The sequence below is a fragment of the Gadus morhua genome, chromosome 9 (genome assembly GCF_902167405.1).
Source record: "Gadus morhua chromosome 9, gadMor3.0, whole genome shotgun sequence".
Classification (NCBI taxonomy): Eukaryota; Metazoa; Chordata; class Actinopteri; order Gadiformes; family Gadidae; genus Gadus; species Gadus morhua.
Window position 1 is genome coordinate 18,903,412 of NC_044056.1, and position 22,391 is coordinate 18,925,802.

General features: G+C 41.9%; 1 protein-coding gene across 2 annotated transcripts in view; it reads right to left on the minus strand.

Annotated features, from left to right (window-relative positions):
• Nucleotides 1-374: 374 nt before the first annotated feature.
• The window catches only part of ntrk3a (neurotrophic tyrosine kinase, receptor, type 3a), a 120,138-nt gene continuing 98,121 nt past the window's right edge, over nt 375-22,391 (minus strand). Inside the window, exons 14-18 of one of the 2 annotated variants that reach the window (XM_030366437.1) lie at nt 21,845-21,975; nt 18,894-19,066; nt 11,343-11,586; nt 6,908-7,066; nt 375-6,131 (exon numbers count right to left, since the gene is read on the minus strand). In XM_030366437.1, the coding sequence (XP_030222297.1) occupies nt 5,946-6,131; nt 6,908-7,066; nt 11,343-11,586; nt 18,894-19,066; nt 21,845-21,975 (893 nt within the window). In that variant the 3' untranslated portion in view covers nt 375-5,945. Of the gene's footprint in view, nt 6,132-6,907; nt 7,067-11,333; nt 11,587-18,893; nt 19,067-21,844; nt 21,976-22,391 lie in introns of both variants that reach the window. The other variant, XM_030366436.1, reaches the window with a different exon arrangement.

Below are 22,391 nucleotides of genomic sequence, written 5' to 3' on the forward strand. Positions count from 1 at the left end.
AAGTAGAGTTTAAGTGCCTTCACCTAAAGACCACCGCTTATACAGCGAACAAACCACCAGCCCGCCCCCTCAGGCACTGGTGATGATGCCTGCGGAGGACAGAGCATCTTCCGTTCTCCGTCAGTTGGAGTCGGAGGGTTTCAATAACTCTGTGGCTAAGAGGAAGCAGCAGCAGGCAGGGTCTCCTGGGGCTCAAGGTTTTTCTGAGCGCGCTAAAACGTTGCGCAATAACACCTTTTGAAGTGTTTGTACATGGTGTTTTGCAAGCAAAAGAAGTTGGAATTAAGTTCTTTAATCCAAACCCTTTTTTGTAACCTTGTTCAAATAATTGAACTCCAAGGTGGCAAACGAAAGCATGAGTCAAAGACACAGAGCAAGATGAAGCAGCTTTTATTTGAAGTATCGGAATCGTACATAGAGCCTTCTCAAAAGATCGCCACATCTCAGCTTTTTAAAAATACATCATATAAGTCAAATTATTCTAATACATTGTTATAAATTATAGCATGGAGACAGTTATACAATACATTACCCAGAGAGAGAGAAAGAGAGAGGGAGAGAGAGAGAGGAGGAGAGGAGACACCAAGAGATAGAAAGACATTAATATTAAGTAATGATGGTTTGTAGCATTTAAAAAGGACCAGCTATTGAGATTAAATATTTTGTATGCAAAACATGATGGAGTTCAAAGCAGTAGACAGGGTTGGGGATAAAAGTTTGAGAAAATGAGCTTTTGAATAAAACAATTATTATTAAGCCAGGAGGATGGAAAATAAGAATAGAACAGATCGCTAGTTATGAGGCGAAAAATAATGAAGGAGCATAAGGAAAGGGGATAAAGACAGGGGGAGTGGAAAATGACTTTACACAAGGAGCACACAGTGAGAAAGAAAGCCCCCTCCTCACTATATCTCAAAATCCTTTGCAAGCAGACAGCAGGGCCTATGCCTGTAGCTGTGTGTGTGCAAGTGTGTGTTTATGTGTGTATATGTATGTACGTACGCATATGAGTTTGTGTGTGTGGGTGCATACATGCGTGCATGTAAGACTTTGAACGTGTCTCTATAAGGGCCAGCGGAAGTTGATGGGTGTGTGTGTGTGTGTGTTTGTGTTTGCGTGTGTGTGTGTGTGTGTTTGTGCATACGGAGGGGGGGGGAAAGAAAAGCACATACGATGCACCATCTCACTCCCAGAGTACAATATCACATTCCAAATCCTTGCATACTTGCTTAACACTGATATATGAGATATATGAATACATGAGAAATAACAGTGATTTTTTTTTAATGGTAACCACCATAGGATTTTCTCTAGCTGTATCACTGACAAGCGAGTCCATTGACTTAATAAACACCTTTTGAGCCAGTAGTAAAAGTCATAACCGATTTGAGTCATATGACTATCATTATATACACGGTTTGAAGAGAAATTCCTGTAGGCAGATTGCATGGCAAAAGAAAATAAAAGAAAAATGAATAATGGCTATTGGAAAAAAGATGCATCAGACAGAATGGCAGCATTTGCTGCCATTGCATGTGTACTGAAGTTTCCCTTTGCAGAAACTATTTGTGTTTGAAGTTAGCATTTACATTTCCCAATTTACTCAGGAACACCATTTGATGTAATAAAACACAATCATGGGTAACGATAAGGCTCCACAACTGCAGTCGCTAAATAACGTTTCATAAGCTAGGGAAAGAACACCGCTTATACAGCAAGACCAGGAATGCAATTTGCTGAGCCACAAGTTTTTAAGGAACATTCACTCCCAACAGATAAGGTTTGACCAACTTTGTGTGCGAGAACAGGAAGAGTAAAAAGCGTTTCATTAAGCAATGTTTACATTTGAATAATGTTCATGAAATGTTGCATTTGGGTCTTCCCTTCGCTCGCTAACAATATACACGGTGTATGCCGTGAGCATGACTTTATCCAAACCCCAAACAGTTCACTATTCTGATTGTTGCACAGTAAGTTGACCAAAAACCATTCGTGTTAGAACTGTCAAGAGACAACAAAGAAAGACATGAGCAATAGTCACAAGTATAACCTAGTTAATGACTTATACTGTCGGTATAAATCTATTGGATATACTATATCTATCCAATTTTTGTTTACAGTGGAAAACAGAAGGATGCAAATTTAGAACTTCTAATCATATAGCACACACGCAAGGAGGAGTCTGTGGACCTTAGAATGTCCTCGTACATCAGTTGGAATTGAGTCATGTGTATACAACGCATAGCATGGAAACTATTGAATTTACAATAGAAATGTGGTCAATGCAGAGGCTGTGGGTGACATGAACCCTGATGAGCCAGGAACATCCTTGAGGAAAAAAGAAGAGGGGAATCCGGAGCATGAAAAAGCCCCGTTATCATTTAAGTTTCCTGTCTGGCAACATTATTTCAAGAATCAAATTACATTCTAGCTTTCAATTTGTCGCTGTTTCCTCTGATGTAAACAATAAGATGAGGTTTCGCATACAATTGAACTAAAAAAAGGTTCCCTGCGATCTAGCAATGACACGTGTCCTGGGTTTCCGTGTTGTGTATTGCACAGCACCAAATAATTACATTTACTCATTGCAAATCAAACCCTATAGGCCAGCAGAATCGGGTTTAATCTGGTGTACTGGGGCCACGCTGAATTGAGGGTGTGGCTGTACTATCTGAACACAAAACACATGCCACTTGTAAATGTGGCTGTGGCCGGTGTTTTTGCTTTAGAAGTTTACGCATCCATGTATTGGATTTTTTGTTAAGGTAAGAGCAGAATGCCATTTTTGTTGAGCTGTTGTAAAACAATTCAAGCAAGGAGCAAATGAGTCAATATTTTGCTAATTGTTCTAAGGCTTTTGGTTTAAAGAGCTATAGCTTTGAAGTGGTAAACATGGTTGGATGTAAATCAAATATAAAGTATTGCCTTTTCTGTTGGCAGGCTCCCGAACGTTACAAATAATGTCCCTAACTGGCAGGATTCAAACCCAGGACACCACAAATGAAGAACCACAATGATACCATCATTTGAAGTCTTGATAGCATTGTACCGCTGCAGTAGAGGAGGACTAAGGGTGACTGTGTACATGTTGGGTTTCGTTCACAACAATATAAATAATCACGTCTTGCACCAGGCAACACATCAGGATCATATCCAGGGTTATCCCTCCCATTCGGACACTTTGATTTGACTTTGACTTTGATTCTGCAACATTAGCATGAAACCAGCATCTCGAGACAGGTGGCCAACTGAAGCAGAAAGGACTAGGATTTTTTTCTATAAATGCCTTGGTAGTACAGCAAGGGCTGGTACATTGTCATTTGACAATGTCACTGTGTGTTTGTATAAGAAACAAATGGGAAACGAGTGCAGGCACATGAAATTAGTGAAAGTTAAAAAAGATGGAACAATGTATGATCCTGGAACACTATCTTTACTCTGAGCAGTTTTGATAGAAACTGAGAAGCTCTGTCACTTAGCAGTTTCCTCCTTTCACCTGACTTATCCATTGTCATCACGTCATTATCTGAATGAAAAATAAATGTAAATATAGCTGATTTGAATGTCGATTATTTTTGTTAAAATGGTAACAGACACAGTATAACCATAGTTTCTAAATAATACAATAATTACAAGTTAAAAGGAAAACAATAATAAAATATCTATTGTTTTTTGTTTCTTTTTTACTTAACCATATAACAACACAACAAGAATCCTAAAATAATCTAAACCGGAGAAATTAAATAATTTAACATATCTTAAGACACATAAATTTACATTATATACATTCATTTCAGAGTAGCAAGTGTTTTTTTGATCTTCGACTGATGCCTCTTTTGTCTCCATAGAGTTCAGAGTTTCTGTTGCCTTATGGATGTTCTGCCCATCGGATACATATAATGGAGGGTGGCGTCCTTCAAACTGTTGTGTAATTTCCAATGGTGACCAGTATTGTATCTCGTCTGGTTCTTTTCTGCCCAGTGGCAGAATGTTCCATGGCTTTGGATCATGGCAGAGGTCCACACTTTGATTGAAAATAAAAAATAAATTAAAAATATATAGAATATATATTTATAAAAAGAAAGTGAAGTAGTTTTCCTTGGGTAGATTGATCTTCTTGCCAAGCTCTTGCAAGGGTTACGAAAGAAATCAGTTTTTCTTTTCTTTTTTTCTGGGACATTTGTTTTTATCTTTTTTATGCATCATTTTTTTTTTTGTTTATTCATGTTTTTATTATTTTTCACTTTTATATTTTTTGGTTGACAGAGTGCTGAAAGTAGGTTGCTGAATGTAGGTCATGACAGACAGAGAGCTGTAAACAGAGATTTACAGCTAATGTACATGTCTTAGCAGGTAAACAAAATGCAAAAGTGCTTTTATTTGAAAGAATGTTTTTTTTATGTCTTTTGTTTTCCACGTTTAGAAAGAAGTAGGAGGCACTTGGGTCCATCTCAAAATGGCGACAGTCAGTCAGACCACGCTTCTAATCTCACGATTGGAGGGTTCCGGGAAAAGTACCTGTTGATATGGGCAACTCAGAAAGGCTAACATTACGACCTGCTCTTAAGAACCAAGGTTTTGGTAGGAGTTCGGCTCTAGAGGACAGTAAAGAGTGCACTTGGACACGGGGCTAATTTTGATGAAACACAGTGATTGGTGAGATGACGGCTTTGAGTCAAAAGTTCACTTTGTTTCTTCTTCTGCTTCCTTGAAGTTTGTGCAATGGATGTTGCCTGGTCCGAGTGCAGGCCATGGGAACATGTTATATTAGCCATGCATTGATGGTTTCTAACTGAGCTCCAGAATGCAGCGGTTTAAATAAGCCACAATAAAAAAAGATTTAACCCAATAGCCCGCATTATGCCTTCCAATTCTGAAGAAATCTTATGAAAAGTTGACCGTTGGCCTTTTGGGAAATAGAATTGAGACCAGGTTGGATCTAATGGCCAACCAATTCTCACGATGATTTGAAAAATATACCCATTCCCTAACTTCCTGGGTCGTGTTACATTGCTGGTAATGTGCTAGGCTAGTACATTGCCACCTTCACTTTTTCATAAGGCCATATTTTGTGATTACGCTTGATAAGTTGAATCTTAGAACGGGATAGCTTTTAGGGAGGCCAGACAAGGTAGGAAATAAAAGTTATTTTTATCATTGGTGGCCATGTTTAAATCTTGCATTCAACTGGTAGCCACCTTTAAACTTTCAGGAGATGAGGTGGGTTGTGTTCCTGAAGTGTGCAGGCCCTGGATTCAGTGATGGAGAGACTACTTTCTAGACAGCGTCTGTCTCCGCTTAGGACTTTGTTGTTGTTTAATTAAAGTGGAGCGTTTAAGCTGCTGTTGCAGAAAATAATGGGGGCTATAACATAGTCTGAGGTCTTTCCCAGAATAGACTAGGCAGGTTTGAAGACTGAATATATATATCTATATCTATATATCTATATAGATATATAGATATAGATATATCTATATATATATAGATATAGACTACTCTGCTGCTACTGTTGCTCTAAATGAACAAAACTAAGGTATTAAATGCTAAGGGCCTGCACAGGGTTGCTGACAGTTTGGATGCTGACAGTGGGAAGGAATCCGCTTCAGTTTGACTCCAATCATGTCATGTGTGCGAAGACGTGGGACCAAAGAGTGTGACGGAGGGCATTGGAACTCACGAGGAACCACAAAACTAAATAATCCAATGTCATTTATTCCAGTATGGTGGCAAATTCAATTCAATTCCTTTAAAGAGTTGTACCGCTGTCAAGTCAGCCTCGTCTAAGATTTGACCTCGTGCTCGGTCAAAAGTCAGCTTCTACTTGTACAGATGCGACTCTGGTAGACTCCCACTCCACTCCCATCCAATATCCTCCGTTACTCGTTCCAATCCAGTGTAGTCCGATCTGAGAGCTGCCCCCTTTTCCCCTCTGCCTTCCCGTATGTTTACCCTAGTATATCCAGATAGACAGGCGCCGCCTTCATCATGGTGAAGAGCATCTTCTGGATATCCTTAATGTTTAGCCGCTGTTGGGGCTCCCTCTGCCAGCAGCCCAGCATCATGTCGTAGATCTCCTTGGGACAAACCCTGGGGCGCTCCAGAACCCTTCCCTGGGTGATGCACTCGATCACCTGGGGACAGAGGGATACATAGAGAGAGGTTCATAGGAATGCAGGGATTTAGGGCTCTCACTAAAGGACAACGCAACAACATCATTTTGCCCACGTTGCATTACCAAGAGATTGCCCCTGTCTTTTAATGAGGTTTGGTTGCATCGGTTTATCAAGCAAATCATGTACAAAAACATGCAAGCAGATTTCTCTCTTTGGAGACAAGAATAATGCTTATGGTGATGCCAAGATTTAAAAATGTCACCTAAATATTTATACATTCTGCGTTCAAGACTGTGCATTATGTGTAAACGTCATACATTATAGATGAAGCGATCTGCATACATAACCCCATCACACAATACAATCAGATTTACTCATAAGTATTTGTGTTTTGAATGTCAAAAGCATTCATTGGACTGTATGATGAAGTGAATCTGATATCTAATTACAGTTCTACATATTGTAAATGGACTGCATTTATATGGCGCTTTTATCTTTAGATGGGTGAAGCTCTACCATATTGCCTTCACCCGTTAATGCACACATTCACGGCGGTGTCAACCATGCAAGGCTACAGCCAGCTCGTTAGGAGCCTGTTAGGTCAGGTACACGTCGACACTCAGCTAGGAGGAGCTGGCAATCGACCTAGCAACCTTGCGGTCACCAGCCAGCCCGCTCTACCTACTGAGCTGCTCCCACCCACGGCAATACATAGCAATGATTTATGGCCATTTTCTATTCAGGTTTGAGTCAGGTCTCCTCAGCAAGTACACTATGTGTGGGAGTTCATTCACCTCGTTGTTGGCCAGCTGGAACCAGGGCTGTTTGCCGTAGGTGAAGATCTCCCACAGAATGACTCCGAAGCTCCACACGTCGCTCTCTGTGGTGAACTTCCTGTACATGATGCTCTCCGGGGGCATCCAGCGAATGGGCAACATGGTGTGTCCTCCCACCTACACACGCACGCACGCACGCACACGCACACACACACACACACACACACACAGAAGCGTGCACAAAAGATAGACAGGCACACAGACACAGATTACGGAGAATGCCGGGTATCACCTTTCCATTCTTTATTCCGAATGGATACTGTACCAAAGGGCACAGGATAGTGAATAAATAAAAATAATGTAAGAATTTTTCTATTTATTTATTGGGTTATTTTGGTTTGTGTAAGTGTTATGACCCATTTCATGCAATAATTGAGGTACAGCGAGTCACACCTGTCATGACCCCCACCTTGGAAGCCATAGAGGTGAGGCTAATTAGGAACCCCTCAATGTTTGGGCATGCAGCCAGTTTGTTTGGGATATGTAAGTTCATGAGGTAACGTAAATGCCTTATCATTTTTTCAATTGTAGTTTCTAAGGGAAATAGTATTCCCTTAACTCTAAAGACATCAATAGATGTATGCATTAATTGAAGCCTGGTCAAACTGTATACTGAAAATTAAGAAAGAAAATGTCAGTATAATTAACTTAGATTTACGATGCTTGTCTTGAATATAATAATAAAGTACTTTGAAAGAACTAATGTTCCATATAATGTCTATAGTATAATCAAGACTATATCGTTAAACATGATATTTTAACAAAGCAGTAATAATCTAGAATTTTTTTTTATTTCCAAATAAAACTGGAATAATTGCAATCTAATCTTAACGGTTATCGTTTAGTAATTCTGCGACAGGACAAAACATTAATTAATCCTGGCTCTTTCAATCTTTATAAAGACAAGCAAATTTTCTCTCTTGGATAGCCATGATATCCTGAGGAGGCCTGGCGATAACACTGAAACATGCTGCCTGAAACATTCATGCAGACACGTCGCATTTGAACCACGCTGCAGAAAACACAAACAATTCTTTATTCATGATTTCACAGCGTCTCCAGCAGTGGTTCTTAGATATGCCTGTTGCAAGATTTAAAAGGATCTAAGATCAGGCTTATTAATTGTTGATTGTATATATTCTTTCCTGAATGTGAACATACTGTAGGCTACACCAGCAACAACGGTTGGAAGAAAGATCATAATACAGATAGAAAGAAGCTTGTAGTTTTAGTTATTTTCTGCGATGGGAAGCCACGTTTTATATTGACACCATTTCTCAGTAAAACTGCCTCCCTTAAATGATTCAAACTCATTCTTTTATACTTTTCTGTGTGTGGAACCTGGAGTTATCGAAGTTTCTCTTTTGGGAAAAACCCTTCCCTTTTATTATCTCTCTTACCTTCTATCTAGTATAAAAAAGGCTAAATTTTCAACAGAGTTAAATCCGGTCAATTACATTACACGCATACTTTTTGCCACCCATACACACCTACAAAACCTTAAATTACCTAATTTGGATAGTTAAAAAAAAATGCACAAGGGCCACAAAAGGTCCAATACTATATATCATATCATTTAAGTATACTGTGTTCTTGGTCTGCAGTGATAGCAGGACCCTCCAATTTCCATCTAGTACCCTTTGCGACTGAGCAAAAGGATATAATGATGGGCATAAAGACTTGACTGTATTTGAGATAATTGTCATAGCCGGGTTTGTTTTTCGGAACTAACTTAAGAGACGTCTTCAGTGCTCGGGTATTAGGAGCTAAACAGAACAACGTTCCTCTACATAGCTGATGGAGGAGAAGTGAGGATGTCAGAGCGGACGCCCATATCATAGTACATGGTATAGATTATAATTGGTTCATTATCCATTAATCAGCGAGGGCTCTTGACTCACTCGACCCTGCATGCGGCTCCACTTCCACAGATGCCTAGCAATTGTCCTCCGGTGCACCCGTGACAAATTGTCTCTAGGGCGCCATGACATGTTTTCTGAACGCACACGGAAACGCACTTAAACGCACACACGCACGTCTCTCCCACCGTTTGTCATTACCGAATTCTCTCTTTAATTGTCTCTCTTTTCCCCCTCTCTCTCTCTCTCTCTCTCTCTCTCTCTCTCTCTCTCTCTCTCTCTCTCTCTCTCTCTCTCTCTCTCTCTTCTCCTGTGAATGGGTACAGAATCCTTCGCTTGTCTTTCACCTGGCACATTTCTCTCTTCTCTCACTTCACTTCAACCTGTAAAAACGTTTTAGTTTCTCTAAGCCTTGGGCAAGCTGAGCCCTGAGGGCTTATCCAGAAACACTCAGTCACAATGCGAGCATACTTAGGGCACTCTTCAGTGGACCCATATTTCTTTAAATGATTCAGAGACACACACACAAACAAACTAAACCGGGGATTGGGGAAAATAAATGTTTTTGTTTGGTTTCGTAATCGTCCGCAAACACACACGTAAAGGGACACTTCACTGTGTTGTTGATTGTGTCTTTAGACCTTGGAAATAAATGGAGGTTGTTCATGGACTCTGTATAGTGTCCTCATTGACAACAGTCAGTGGACTGACTGAGCTCCAGGAATAATGACGCTTGTGGGTGAGAAGCTATAACTTATCAGCTTACGTTAAAAGAACAATACAGAGCTTCATTATCTGTCTCTTTTTGTTTTCTAATGCTTGCTGGTAGCGTCTGTGTTTGTATGTGTTTGTGTGGGTGGGTGTGTATGCGTTTGTGTAGATTCACTGGTTGAATGGACTAGCCCCCTTGGACCAGAATGGCTTCCAAATGAGCCTGCTATTTATTTGGAAGCAAATGGCATGCATGGTAAATAGCGTTGTGCACTTTTGCTGACCCCTCTGTATTGGATATCTCCTGGTTAATTCAGACATATGGCCGTGCAGCCCTCTCCAGCAAGTCAACTAAGCACAGTGCTCGTTGTGTTCTATCAGACTGCAGGGAAATAGCCTGCACATTAAAGAGAATTACTGTGGTGAAATTAAAATCTCCGACCCTTTCCCTGTCTCCTTTCCTTCACTGCGTACGTGCGACTGCAGAATTAGAGACCTCGGATGCATGTTAAGCAGAAGCGGATTTCTGCCCTCAAAGAGAAAGTACACACACAAACATGTGTGTGCAGGCCAGCACAAACCTCCATTAGTATTGCCAAGTTCATGTGTTTGTTCGTGTGTGGGAGGGAGATTCTGTGTGTGATTGTGTGCCTGTATATGTTTTGGAGTCAGTTGGAGACATAGATTGTGTGTGTGTGTGTGTGTGTGTGTGTGTGTGTGTGTGTGTGTGTGTGTGTGTGTGTGTGTGTGTGTGTGTGTGTGTGTGTGTGTGTGTGTGTGTGTGTGTGTGTGTGTGTGCATGCAGGTCGTACCGTTTGAATACAAATGTGTCTCATTGTAAGTCTTCCCCATTGTGTTCATTTTTGTGCTCAGTTAATATTCTAGCAGGCATGTGTGCATATAAGGATGTGCGCTGCACTTGCGTGCGTGAGTGTGTTTGCTTGCGTGTTTGTATGGAGGTTATATACCTGCTACGAAAGCTAGCGTATATGCCTGCATTGCTTTGATACTGTCAGCATATTTCTGCATGTGACTGCGGTGGAGACAAGATACGATTGGCAGGTTGTCAACAACAGAAGCTTTCAGAATATTTTTTCCCCTTTAGTTGTATCTGCATGAGAATCCAGGGCGGTTACCCATCATTCATGGTGAACCTGTCCACGTGACCACTTAGATCCTTCACGTGCAGTATTTGTATTCAAAACAGCGAATAGCAATCCAATCACTGAGGAACCTTTTCCCTTATCTTTGACTCAACTCGGCAGTCATAATTCCTGTTCTCAACATGCAGAATACATATAATAGTCTTTAACTCAACCAGTTCCTATTTAAATGTACAATAAGGAATAATGGCTCCTTTAACGTTTGATTCTTTAAAGTGTTTCTACTGCTTTATGCAGCACATTAACTGGTAACTACAGTACATATTAACCCCCTAAAAGTAAAATAAAAATAAGTTTTTTTTCTCCAATGGAATCACCAGCGGGACATTTAGGGAGGCATTAGAGGTAAAATAGACCACGGGAGCTGCTTAGGGAAATGGGGCAAGATGGAGTCATTGACATTTACTGCCAAATACAAATGATTTCCCAACACGCCAATTAAAGTGCTTGGAGAGTCTGCTGAATATCCCTCTGAGTCTCTGTTATTGTGCTCCAGAAACATAAACTTGTTCTGGAGGGCCAGAAGTGTGTGCACAGCATTGAAAAGTACATTATATATTTAAGCATCTTGGGCTCCGTGGCTCATTACAATATGATGACTTTGACCAAAAGAATAAGAAAAAGTAATGGAATTCTATCGATGCAACTTACTAAACTCACCCGATAATAGTCTGTGCTGTAGATATCCCTGGACATCCCAAAGTCTCCGATCTTCACCAGAAGTCCGTTGCCCACCAGACAGTTCCTGGTTGCTAGGTCGCGGTGCACAAAGTGCTGGGAGGCCAGGTAGATCATCCCAGCGGCAATCTGGCTGGCAATGTGCAGCATCTGGGACAGGCCCAGCTCCCCATTGGTCTGCAGGGGCTGTCCATCAACCAGGATAAGGGCATCCGGCCCATGGGCTCTGCAGAACACAAGTACGAGGTGGGCGGGAAAGGGGAGGATGGGGCGGAGGGGTAGGGAAACAGAGTTAATTGTGGAGTTACTAAATAACCATAGGAGCCGTTGAACTGAACCCATCACAGATAATATCCACAGGAAAACTCCTTGTGGAAACTATGAAGGGAGTACATTTTTAAATCATAAACAAAATGAGAGGCCATTATGATTATATGAAAACGGCAGGGAGACTACTGAGTAAATGATCCAAGCTGGGTGATATCCTGCTCTACTGCAGAGGAAGGACTGGCAATAGACCCAGGACGAGGATTAGTTGCTGGGATGGCCTTAGGCTATAGGTCATAACCACTGGGCACTGTCAAAATTGTACCGCCTACGTAACCCGTGTCGGAACATTACGTCATCAATCGACGCGATTGTCCTTTGCCAGGCAGGTTTCAAAAAACATTTGCGCTCATCAAGACGAAATAACATAATACAGATAACACTTGTTTTTACTTTATATTTGTATTGTATTGAATTTAGCTAGAAAACTGAGTGTTTAAAGTGTATCGTAGTTTATATTTGTATTGTATTTAATTGTTTAATCTAATTTAGCAACTAAACTGAGTGCTTAAGGTGTATCGTAGTCTAGCTAGCTTGTGTTCATTTAATTTAGATAATAGACGTCATCGTTCGACGCGATTGTCCGTTGCCAGGCAACGTGCGACGCGATCATCAGTTGTAGGCTGGTTTGGAATTTTCGAACGTGGATTACGTAGGCGGTACAATTTTCGCCCCCAGTACAATTTTGGTGTGACAGCAACCCTAATTAGTGTCGACGATTATTTACAATGGATAACACAGCTAACTTGAATTGAGGTGCAAACTATTTGACATCATGCAGTCTATAACGTTGTTCCTTGTTGACAAAGTTTAAATTGAGTCACTTGCTTGTTTTGTTATGCATTGCGATATATATAATATTTGATCATTTTTATATTCATTTAATCACAAAAATATTTTGACTTGTAATATTCTTTGTGTGTATAATAATCTAAATAAATGGACGGACATAGATACATGTTAAAATACATAATATTTTAGACCTTCGGCCAGGACACTAGAGAACGACAAGATCATATTGTTTATATCTACCATGGTCTGTGCACACATGTATCCATTCCTCCAGCCACTGTTGCTAAGTTAAATCTTTCAAAGCTCTGAAAAAAAAAGTCTATTAATATCACCAGAATGATGTGGGAGAGAACTGTGTAGGCAACACATTTCCGGAACATTTTTTTTCCTTAAACAATAGATTCCTCTGTGAGACAAATTCAAGTCCAACGCTTGAGGTAATATCTCTAATACAAGGCGTCTGGCATTTGGCTTTATTAGTCGTGAGTCACCGATGTGAGTCAGCCTTAAAGATGGAGCCCGGGGGGTAGCTGTCAGCCTATTTTAGTGCAAGCAAAAGGCATTGTACTTTGTACATAACTTCTCGGGGAGGAAGACAGTAAAGGCTTGTGTGTTCGGAATGATTCAATGGCCAACATGAGTGAGGCAGAGAACAAATAATCGATGGAGCGGTGGCTAAGGTGTGTGGTCGTCGGATGGTGTTATGATCTGTGTCACGGGCTGCAGCCGCTAGGGGCCAAGCTAACCCGAGGTGACAGTCTAGTGCCTCCGAAGCCACTTCTTCAGTGTTTGTTGTGTCTGAAACCCCCTTATTAATGTCTGAGGGTTTCTTTATATTGGTGTCGGTTCTTATTTGTTTGTGTGTCTCTTACGTGTCTGTGCGTGTGCATCACTTCCCTTGCTTCCACTGGGCTCAAGTCACAGATACTGCTAGTATGAAGATCAGACATACCATTACCTACACACATAAAGTACATAACCACACACACTTTGTGTGTGTGTGTCTCTGTGTGTGTGTTTATGTGTGTATGTATGTGTGTGGGTGTAGGTTTGTGGGGGAGGGAGGGGGGGAAACTGAATGCCAGTGCATGCCAGTGGGATTATATGTGTGTGTGTGTGTGTGTGTGTGTGTGTGTGTGTGTGTGTGTGTGTGTGTGTGTGTGTGTGTGTGTGTGTGTGTGTGTGTGTGTGTGTGTGTGTATTTGTATAGAGCAAGGCAATCGCTGCATGCTAAATTAGCAGTGTCCTGAATGATTTGATGCCAGTACTTTAATGGAAACACAATTACCAGGCTGAAATTAACTTCCAAGTCACCAAGAGACAGAGTGTCACTGTGCCCACACACACACACACACACACACACACACACACACACACACACACACACACACACACACACACACACACACAAACACACACACACACACACACACACACACACACACACACACACACACACACACACACACACACAAAAGCATGCATGTCTCATGTGTGCCAAACACTGCAAAACATCCTGGCAGTGACATTCAGAAGTACAGACTTCCTGTAATTGTGATGACTCGTAGCACTTGCAATAATCGTCTAAACCCAAGCACTGGCGCAACACTATTTATTATATTATTCATTCTATTTTATGTGCTTCCGTTTTGGATTGGACCTTATAATCAAAGAAGGTTATCTTACTCAACCATAATAATGCTTGCAATATAAAGTGATAGTGTTATTTATTCTTTCTTTCATGTTTCATGTTTCATGTTTATTTCGAATATGTAGACAAAACAAAATTCTTATTCTGTGTCAAATCTTTTCTTTGGCCTATTATGACTCATTGTTCTGATTATTATTATTTTCATCATCTATAATTTGAAGCCAGATCCATAATGGGTTTGGTGATTAATTATTTCAGTATTGCGTTACCTATTCGAAAACACAGCAACATTCAACTTGACAAAAACAATTGAGTTACAATTGGCCTTGAAAAGCTAAAAAAAAAACGAAGAAAAATACGGGCTTTTCCCTTTGGCTTTACACAGTGGGGATGATTGCTGCTGTTCTTGTCGAGTCTCTGTTGAAGCTCTTAGGGTGCAGCACAGAGGAGACTGGAGAGATAATGGTTTTTTTGTGTAGCTTCCAGCGCTCTAACTGGGTGTATTTGCTTTGTTCCCCGAGACGGCCTCATCCATCAATCAACCGCTCAGAGCCGCGTTTACAGGGAACGCTCTTGCCTTTTTTACATTTATTTTATACCGGAGGTTGGCGTGCAACCAAGGAGAGTCTTGCATTAGCGACGGCCTCTTGCCGTTGCGTACGCGTAGCCCCGTGTGGTCAGGGTCACAGAGCTCCAGCTGTGAAGGAAGATGATTTAAAGGTGTTGTTGTTGCGTGTTGTTTGTGTGTTTTCTTTGCCAGGCAGGTCACACCGTCCTTGGGCAAGCACATATGTAACGCGGACAGAAATAGAACAGGCGCCATGAGCAGGGTGGGTACTGATGCGGTACGCGGTACACTTTTTACAAGTTAGGCTATGATATATATAGACATACTTTTCAAATACTTACAAAACCAAGCAACGCTTTGAGCCTCCTCATTATTCTGTACCGCTGCTAATTAACTGCAAACGAGCTTGTCTTGTGCTTGCGTCTGTCTCCAAGCACAGGACAAGACAAAGACTCGGCCGTGCCTTATCCGTCACTGCCTGACAATCAATGCGGGGGGGGGGGGGGGGGGGGGGGGGAAGAGAGAGAGAGAGAGAGAGGGCAGTAGCAAGAGAGGGCGCGATAGAAAGCGGTTCCAGGAGAATTCAAGTAATGGCCCAACAACGGACACTATTTTGAGACAAAAGGTGAACTGGATGCGGGCGTTGTCTGAGGGGCCGCCCCCCATGCCACTCTGTCACTCAGCACGGACCTGCCTTGTTCCCACAGAGACCCTCATCCATCAGTCACAGGAACGGGGGGGGGGGTCAGGGAGGAGACTCTACAACTCTATAATGAAGATGAACCAACCTGCGCGCTGAGATGGACCTTTTCTTTTTTTTTGGTGGGGGGGGGAGGGAATTGGTTTCAGATTGTAACGTTGCAAAGGCGATACAATCTGAAACAGAGGTAATCTTTAAGAAGAATGAAAGCAAAGGATCTTTCAAGCTGGATACATTTAGTTCAAGAGGGGAGGAGGGTCGCAGAATTGGGTATTGTTCATAGGTGGAGGTAATTGTCAGTCTTCAACATATAGTTCACCTTGTGTTCATTTATCACTAAGTGTCTGCGGGCGAACCGAGTTCACGCAGCCACAGCTGGCTGTGTCATGGCTCAATCAGAGGTGGCTCACTCAGCTTCCACCTTGCTTCTTATAGTATCAATCGTTTTTTTTAAATAATCATAATTCATAATACTATAAAATGTTATGGGTCTCATCTGACAAAAAAATGATTAAAGTGAGCTCCATCATTTGTATTCGCTATGTTAAGACTGTGATAATCAATGCAAAACAACGTTGTGTTCAAGAGATTTCATCCTATTTCTTGCCAACAGAAGAATACTTTCATTGTTGGTGTTCCAGAGGCTTCCATATAGTTCTCAGGTCCTCACCAGCAGTATCTCTAAAGACGGCTATCTCACATTTCTACCCCATTTCATCCTTTAATAAAATGAATGGAAAGCAATAGATTATGGTGGGCGGAGAAGAGGGTCGATTATGACACAGGCTGCAGATATCGGATAGACATATAAGTGTATCAGTTATTCTGTAAGCAATGATTGGATTCTTGGAATTGTCGACGCATCATTGCTGTGATATCAAATTTACATTAAAAGACTGCAGACCAGAGCCAAGAGGACCTTTGAGACAAACCGTTTTCTCACCGATAAACTTTGTTTTCATACTCTTGGTGGTAAAAAATCTTTCTTTAAGAAAACATCCAATTACACAGCTGTAGACATTTTGGCCAATGAGAGGGGAACAGAAGATAAAAGACCCCCATGCATCCCTAGTAATGTTAGGGTAGGCTATTTATTTTAGAAGCATTTCTTGTCATATTTGTTGAAATTCTCTTTACATCTCGATCCTAAGCAATAAATCAAAAGTTGACAAAAGAAATCATGTATCTGTGGCTGTTGCGGGCCTGTTATAAGCTCGCCTAATTATTACATTCGGCCCGAATGAAATGTTGGATGACCTTCCTATCTGACTATCTAGCTACAGTGGTGGCAAAAGTAAACACATCCTTTATTAAGTAGAAGTACTGATACTTGTAAAAGTAGAAAATACAGGCTCTGAATTGTAATGCAAGTATAAAAGTAAAAAGTTTCCCTCTGATATTTCTACCAGCTGTTTCTGTGCAAATGGCTATGTTTGGCACTGTTGTGTTAAATTTCTACATGTCTTTTCTCTGTGTTGTATTGTGTTGATCAAATGGAGTCAGCTCTCATTCAAATAAAACAATTTACTGAAAATAATGAACAGATTTCTTCGGTCTTCAATGTCAGCAACATAACTCAAAACATTATGATCAAAACGATAACAAACTTCTGGTATAATTACGCCTTAAAACTCTTGTTAGAAATTCCCTCATCTCTACAGGTCTACAAAAAGACACAACCCATTCACCCAAAATCGTTGTTCGAGCCGACAACTTCCAACGTTTATCTTCAATAAGCTCATGAACTGGGAATGTCTTATCTCTGCTCCAAATCTTCCCCGTCTGCAATGTTTGCTGGTTCACTTTAATTCATCCTCACTCGCTACTAGTTCTCCCAAAGATGCCACTTCTGCTCATTGAAGTCTCCCTTTTGACACCGGCTTCTACGTCATTTTCGTCTTGTATCATCTGTCGTAAGTGAGGTGCACCAATGGTTACACCAAGGGATCCTCTTTGCAATGTATTATTGTCCCATGCATCTTTATTGAAATCGGTCTTGATGTTGGGAAGGCGTGCAAATAATTATGCAAAATAGACATTATCAGTCTGAGGGCAGTTGCATTATCCATGCACCACGGTTAGGGCAATTAACAGATGCTTTATCCAAAATGACTTCAGCAGTTCATACACACATTGACACATCGACGGCGGAGTCAACCATGCAAGGCAACAATCAGCTCTTCGGGAGCTGTTAAGGTTGGGTGTCCTGCTCAGGAACAACTCAAGCCTGGGAATCAAACGAGCAACCTTTCGGTTACAAGTCAACCCTTTATACCTTATGAATTCTCCATCAAATCTTTAATGGATGTTGTTTCCATCAAGGTCAAGGATGAGTGGTCAGGAAAGGACATAGGACTTAATTAATTTGACTATTAGACCAGAGTAGGGGCCTTCCAAAAGGCTAGGCAGTTCCATTGCTAAAGCTAGCAAGAGAGGCACATGATTCAACCCGGTATCACGCGATTTCGTGCTCATGCACACAAACGTTAATCTGTTGCGCATCGTGTCCCAGATCACGATTGTCCGACTTTTTTAGTGCTGCAAAGAACGAAATGTAAACCAATGCATTCTGAATGGGAGCGTTCTCCGGCAATTAACGTAGTTTTTGAGGAGGTCTGCTTACAAATCAGAAATGTTGACATATATATAACTAGATAATAATATATACAGATATATAACTAGGGGGTGCACTGTACTATCTGCGCTCACCCCTTCTGAAGCTTCTCTCTCTCTCGCTCTCTCTCTCTGTCCCTCCCTTTCTCTCTTTCTCGTTTCGTTTTTTGGAGCACGTCAATTGTCGGAGAACACTCCCATTCAGAATGCATTGGTTTACATTTCGTTCTGTGTAGCACTAAAAAAGTCGGACAATCGTAATCTGGGACACGATTCAATAGATTAATAACGTTTGTGCGCATGAGCACGGAATCGCGTGATACCGGGTTGCATGATTTGGGGCAGTGTCTTTGGAGGGAGGCCTGAAGGGAGGGGTAGGATTTTGTAGTTGGATACTTTCAAAATGTAGCTTACTCTGGCAGGCTCCTCTAAACTGCCTACCCCTGGCTTTAATCTTTTGGAGTAGAGTCATAAAGCCACTTAGCTAACAATGTGTACCTTTTATCCTCGAGGATAGATTAAAGATAAATACAGAGAGGGCAGGATAGGGTTGTGCTTAGCGGTGTTTGACTCACAGCCGTAAGGTTATGGGTATTTCGAAAAATCCAATCCTTGAGCAAGACCCCTTAGCCTTCCCTGCCCATTAACAACTTATATCAAAACAAATCACTGTAATTGCTTCGGATAAAAGCATCCGCTAAATTGATTAATCCCAGAATCCATGGTAAAAGATAAACTGTTCCTCTTGCGGATGGAATAGCTGGACTTACCGACATACCGCCCCATCCACCACCCTACCTTCAAGACCCAGCCCCCCTCCCCCCCCCCGCCCCCGCCCCCACTAAGGCGGACCCCCAGCAGCCACTCAGGGTGTGAACCCACCTGAGGAACTTGTTCAGGTCGCCGTGTTTCATGTACTCGAACACCATGATGAGGGGGTCCCCGTCCACACACACGCCGTAGAACTTGACGATGTGCTCGTGCTGCAGGTTGGTGAGCAGCTCGGCCTCCCGCTGGAAGTCCTTCCTGGCCGCCAGGGTGGGGTCCTTCAGGGTCTGGGCGGAGACGGACAGAGAGCGTGTGAGCATAGTCATATCCACATGGACGCCCGCCTTGGCCTTTGGATCGTAGGTCGACTTATTGCCATCGCCATACTGGAAATAGCAAAGACTCCTCCCGGAAACATATACTAGTAATCGGGGGAGCAGTGTTTTTTTTGTATAAAAATCATCTTTACATTTCTCAACCGATATCAATGCATCACTTTTATTCAAGGCTTTTTGCAGAAAAAATACAATATTTTTTACGATTGAATATCAAAATGACTCATTGAAACCGGTTGCGAAAAGTAACTGCGCTTTTTATCCAGGAAAATCTCAGCTCCCCCATCTACTTGGCTTTGTTTAAAGGCCAGTCATGGCGTCTCAAGTTTTGCGGCCCCGTTGGCGTATCGCAGCAACAGGTTGAGGCCGCAAATGCGGCGTCTATGTATACGTGTCTACGTGTCTGAGAGTGTGTGGGGGAGAGTGTGAAAGCCTCTATTCTAAAAGGAGAGATCTCGGTGTGTTTAAATGCAGCCTTTTTAAATCGATTTCAGTCAGATGCTATAAAAAAACAATGACTTGACCTACAGATCAAGACACCTAACCCAACAGTCGTGCATACATTTTCATGAAGATATAATATATAGGTAAATACTTTCGATGCTGCACGCATCTTGTATGGATAACCCAAAGGAGGCTTTTAGCGCTGGTATTGAGTCTGTCCCTAGCCTTCTTCGGTGCTGTAGAAATAGTTGCTTTCTAAGTCCTCCGGCTTGCATCCATCCAGGTGTGCTACATGTCGTGTACCCCTGGGGTGAACCAACAGCACGGCAGCCAGTCCTCCGCAGGTGAAGAGCAACAGCAAACAGAGAGGGGCTTTTGCCTTTTACAATAGCAGGATCTGCCATGGATGCCCTGGGGGGTTCTGAGATGGGGAATAGCTATTTTTTATAAATATTTATCTCTGAGCAAAAGATCATCAGGAGACTAACGGCGGTGTAGAGAACTCGGGGAAGATGTGGGAGGCGCCGATGAGAGCCCACAGACTCATATGCACTGCCCATAATACTATACTTCCTGTTGCTACTGCAATCTCCTTCCCACAGTGGCTTCTGCTGTCGTGTTTTTGAATATCTTTCTACGACGATATGTGTGGCCAACAGAATCACTCGGCTTTCCATACCCAGAACCACTTCGCTCTCTCCATCTCTCTCTCGTTCTCTCCTCCATGGATCTCAAATGTGCATTAGCATAGCTTAGCATAAACATAACCTTTCCCTAAACAACCCTCTCTCTCTCTCTCTCGCTCTCTCTCTCTCTCTCTCTCTCTCTCTCTCTCTCTCTCTCTCTCTCTCTCTCTCTCTCTCTCTCTCTCTCTCTCTCATTTGGTTTCAGTGTTTTCATGTCTCTAGCTGTATCTGGCCTACCACACTCTCTCCCTGCACTGTATTGCAAGAACATTGTCAGGGATGATCTGACCAAATCATCAGAATCATTGTACCCAATCAGAAAATCCGAAATAAAAAAAGTGTCAATATGTAACAGACCATTTTACCTCATCGAGCGATGGCCTCTCGCCCTCGTTCAGTGGTTGTGATGTGCATTTAGGCTTTTAAAGCCACTGCCAAAAAATGAAAGAACGTTCCCTTTTCAAGGGCCAAGTTTGTTATGACTATAGTTAAATATGGCAGAGTCTCTCAACAGGAGTATCATTTTCAGGTGAAAGCAAATATATTTTAGGGAGAATACGCATAAGAAAAAGAGAGACTTTTACCTGCTTCTACTTATCCGTGCAATTTGGTAAAAAAAATAGATGACTATCAAAGACTGAGTGAGTCTTTTGATGTGAACCAAATCGCAGACAGTTTCAAAGCACTTAAGTGCATAGTGCACGTGTGTGTCAATATATTGCTGTGTGTGTGGGTAACGGTACATATTCTAAGCATCCTTCATCCTGCACTGCAGTTCCTGTGGCTCACTGAAAGGGAGAGCGTGCATGCTTGTGTGCGTGTGTGTGCTTGTGTTTGAGTGTGAGTGAGTAAGTGAGTGAGTGAGTGATTGAGTGAGTGAGTGAGTGAGTGAGTGTGCTAATGCATACGTGTGTTTTCCCCCGAAAAAGCAAGAATCTGCAGGTAATAAATGTCATGCGTGGATACATCTTGCGGGCGGGTTACAATAACTTTGAGTGAAAACCCAATCGATTAACACACACCTGTTTTATATACTTATATACTTAGCGTCTCCCTTTAATATGTACCATCCACATGCCTCAGTGTTATCTGGCGGCAGGAGACTAACTTTATTGAGCACTGGGTTTTTGCACTGTTTGGATCATTTAGGCATCATATTTAATTGACTTCTCAGTGTTGTTCTGTTCTCTCTGTAATATTTGTGTTCCTCTCGGTATGACAGGGAAATGGGTTTGTGCGTGCTTGATGGTTCAACTGAACAAGAATGTGGCTATTCCACTACATGCATTTTTGTTATGCGTGTGTGTGTGTCTCTGTCCGTCATACCAATCCTCATTTGTTTGCCTATGTTTGATATACCGCTTGCCCTTTGCTCTTGGATTAGGCCCACACACACACACACACACACACACACACACACACACACACACACACACACACACACACACACACACACACACACACACACACACACACACACACACACACACACAGTTGTCTCAAATACTGAAATGTAACACACACACACACACACACACACTAATACGCAGTTGCCTCAAATACTGAAATGTAACACACACACACAAACACATGCACGTACCTTGACGGCCACCAGCATTTTGTCCTTAGTGGGGCTCAGGTTATAACACTCTGCCAGAAAGACCTTGCCGAAGGCCCCCTCGCCAAGCTCCCTCTTCAGGATGATGTCACGCCGCTTAATGTGCTGCACATCTGTGATACGAGGGCGAGAGAGGGCAAAACAGACAGAGAGAGAGAGAGAGAGAGAGAGAGAGAGAGAGAGAGAGAGAGAGAGAGAGAGAGAGAGAGAGAGAGAGAGAGAGAGAGAGCAGTTTAATGGTTGATTGTTATAACATTACGTTTGTCTGTTACATGAATGCTCACTTTCCCAATTATTTCATACAGAAGGCAATTTATATGAAATAAAACTGGTGCTACTTAAAAGCACTCTCGCTCTCCCCTTGCTAGGTCAAGTATCTTATTGATCTCATGTGGTTTACTCGCATTTTCCTTTGATATCATTGCATCAGCCATATGTTTAGTTTTGAGTTATGTTTAGAATTGTGTAATGAAAAAATTTAAATACACTCTTGTGTGGGGGTGCAAAACAACTAGGTTTGTAATGGCTG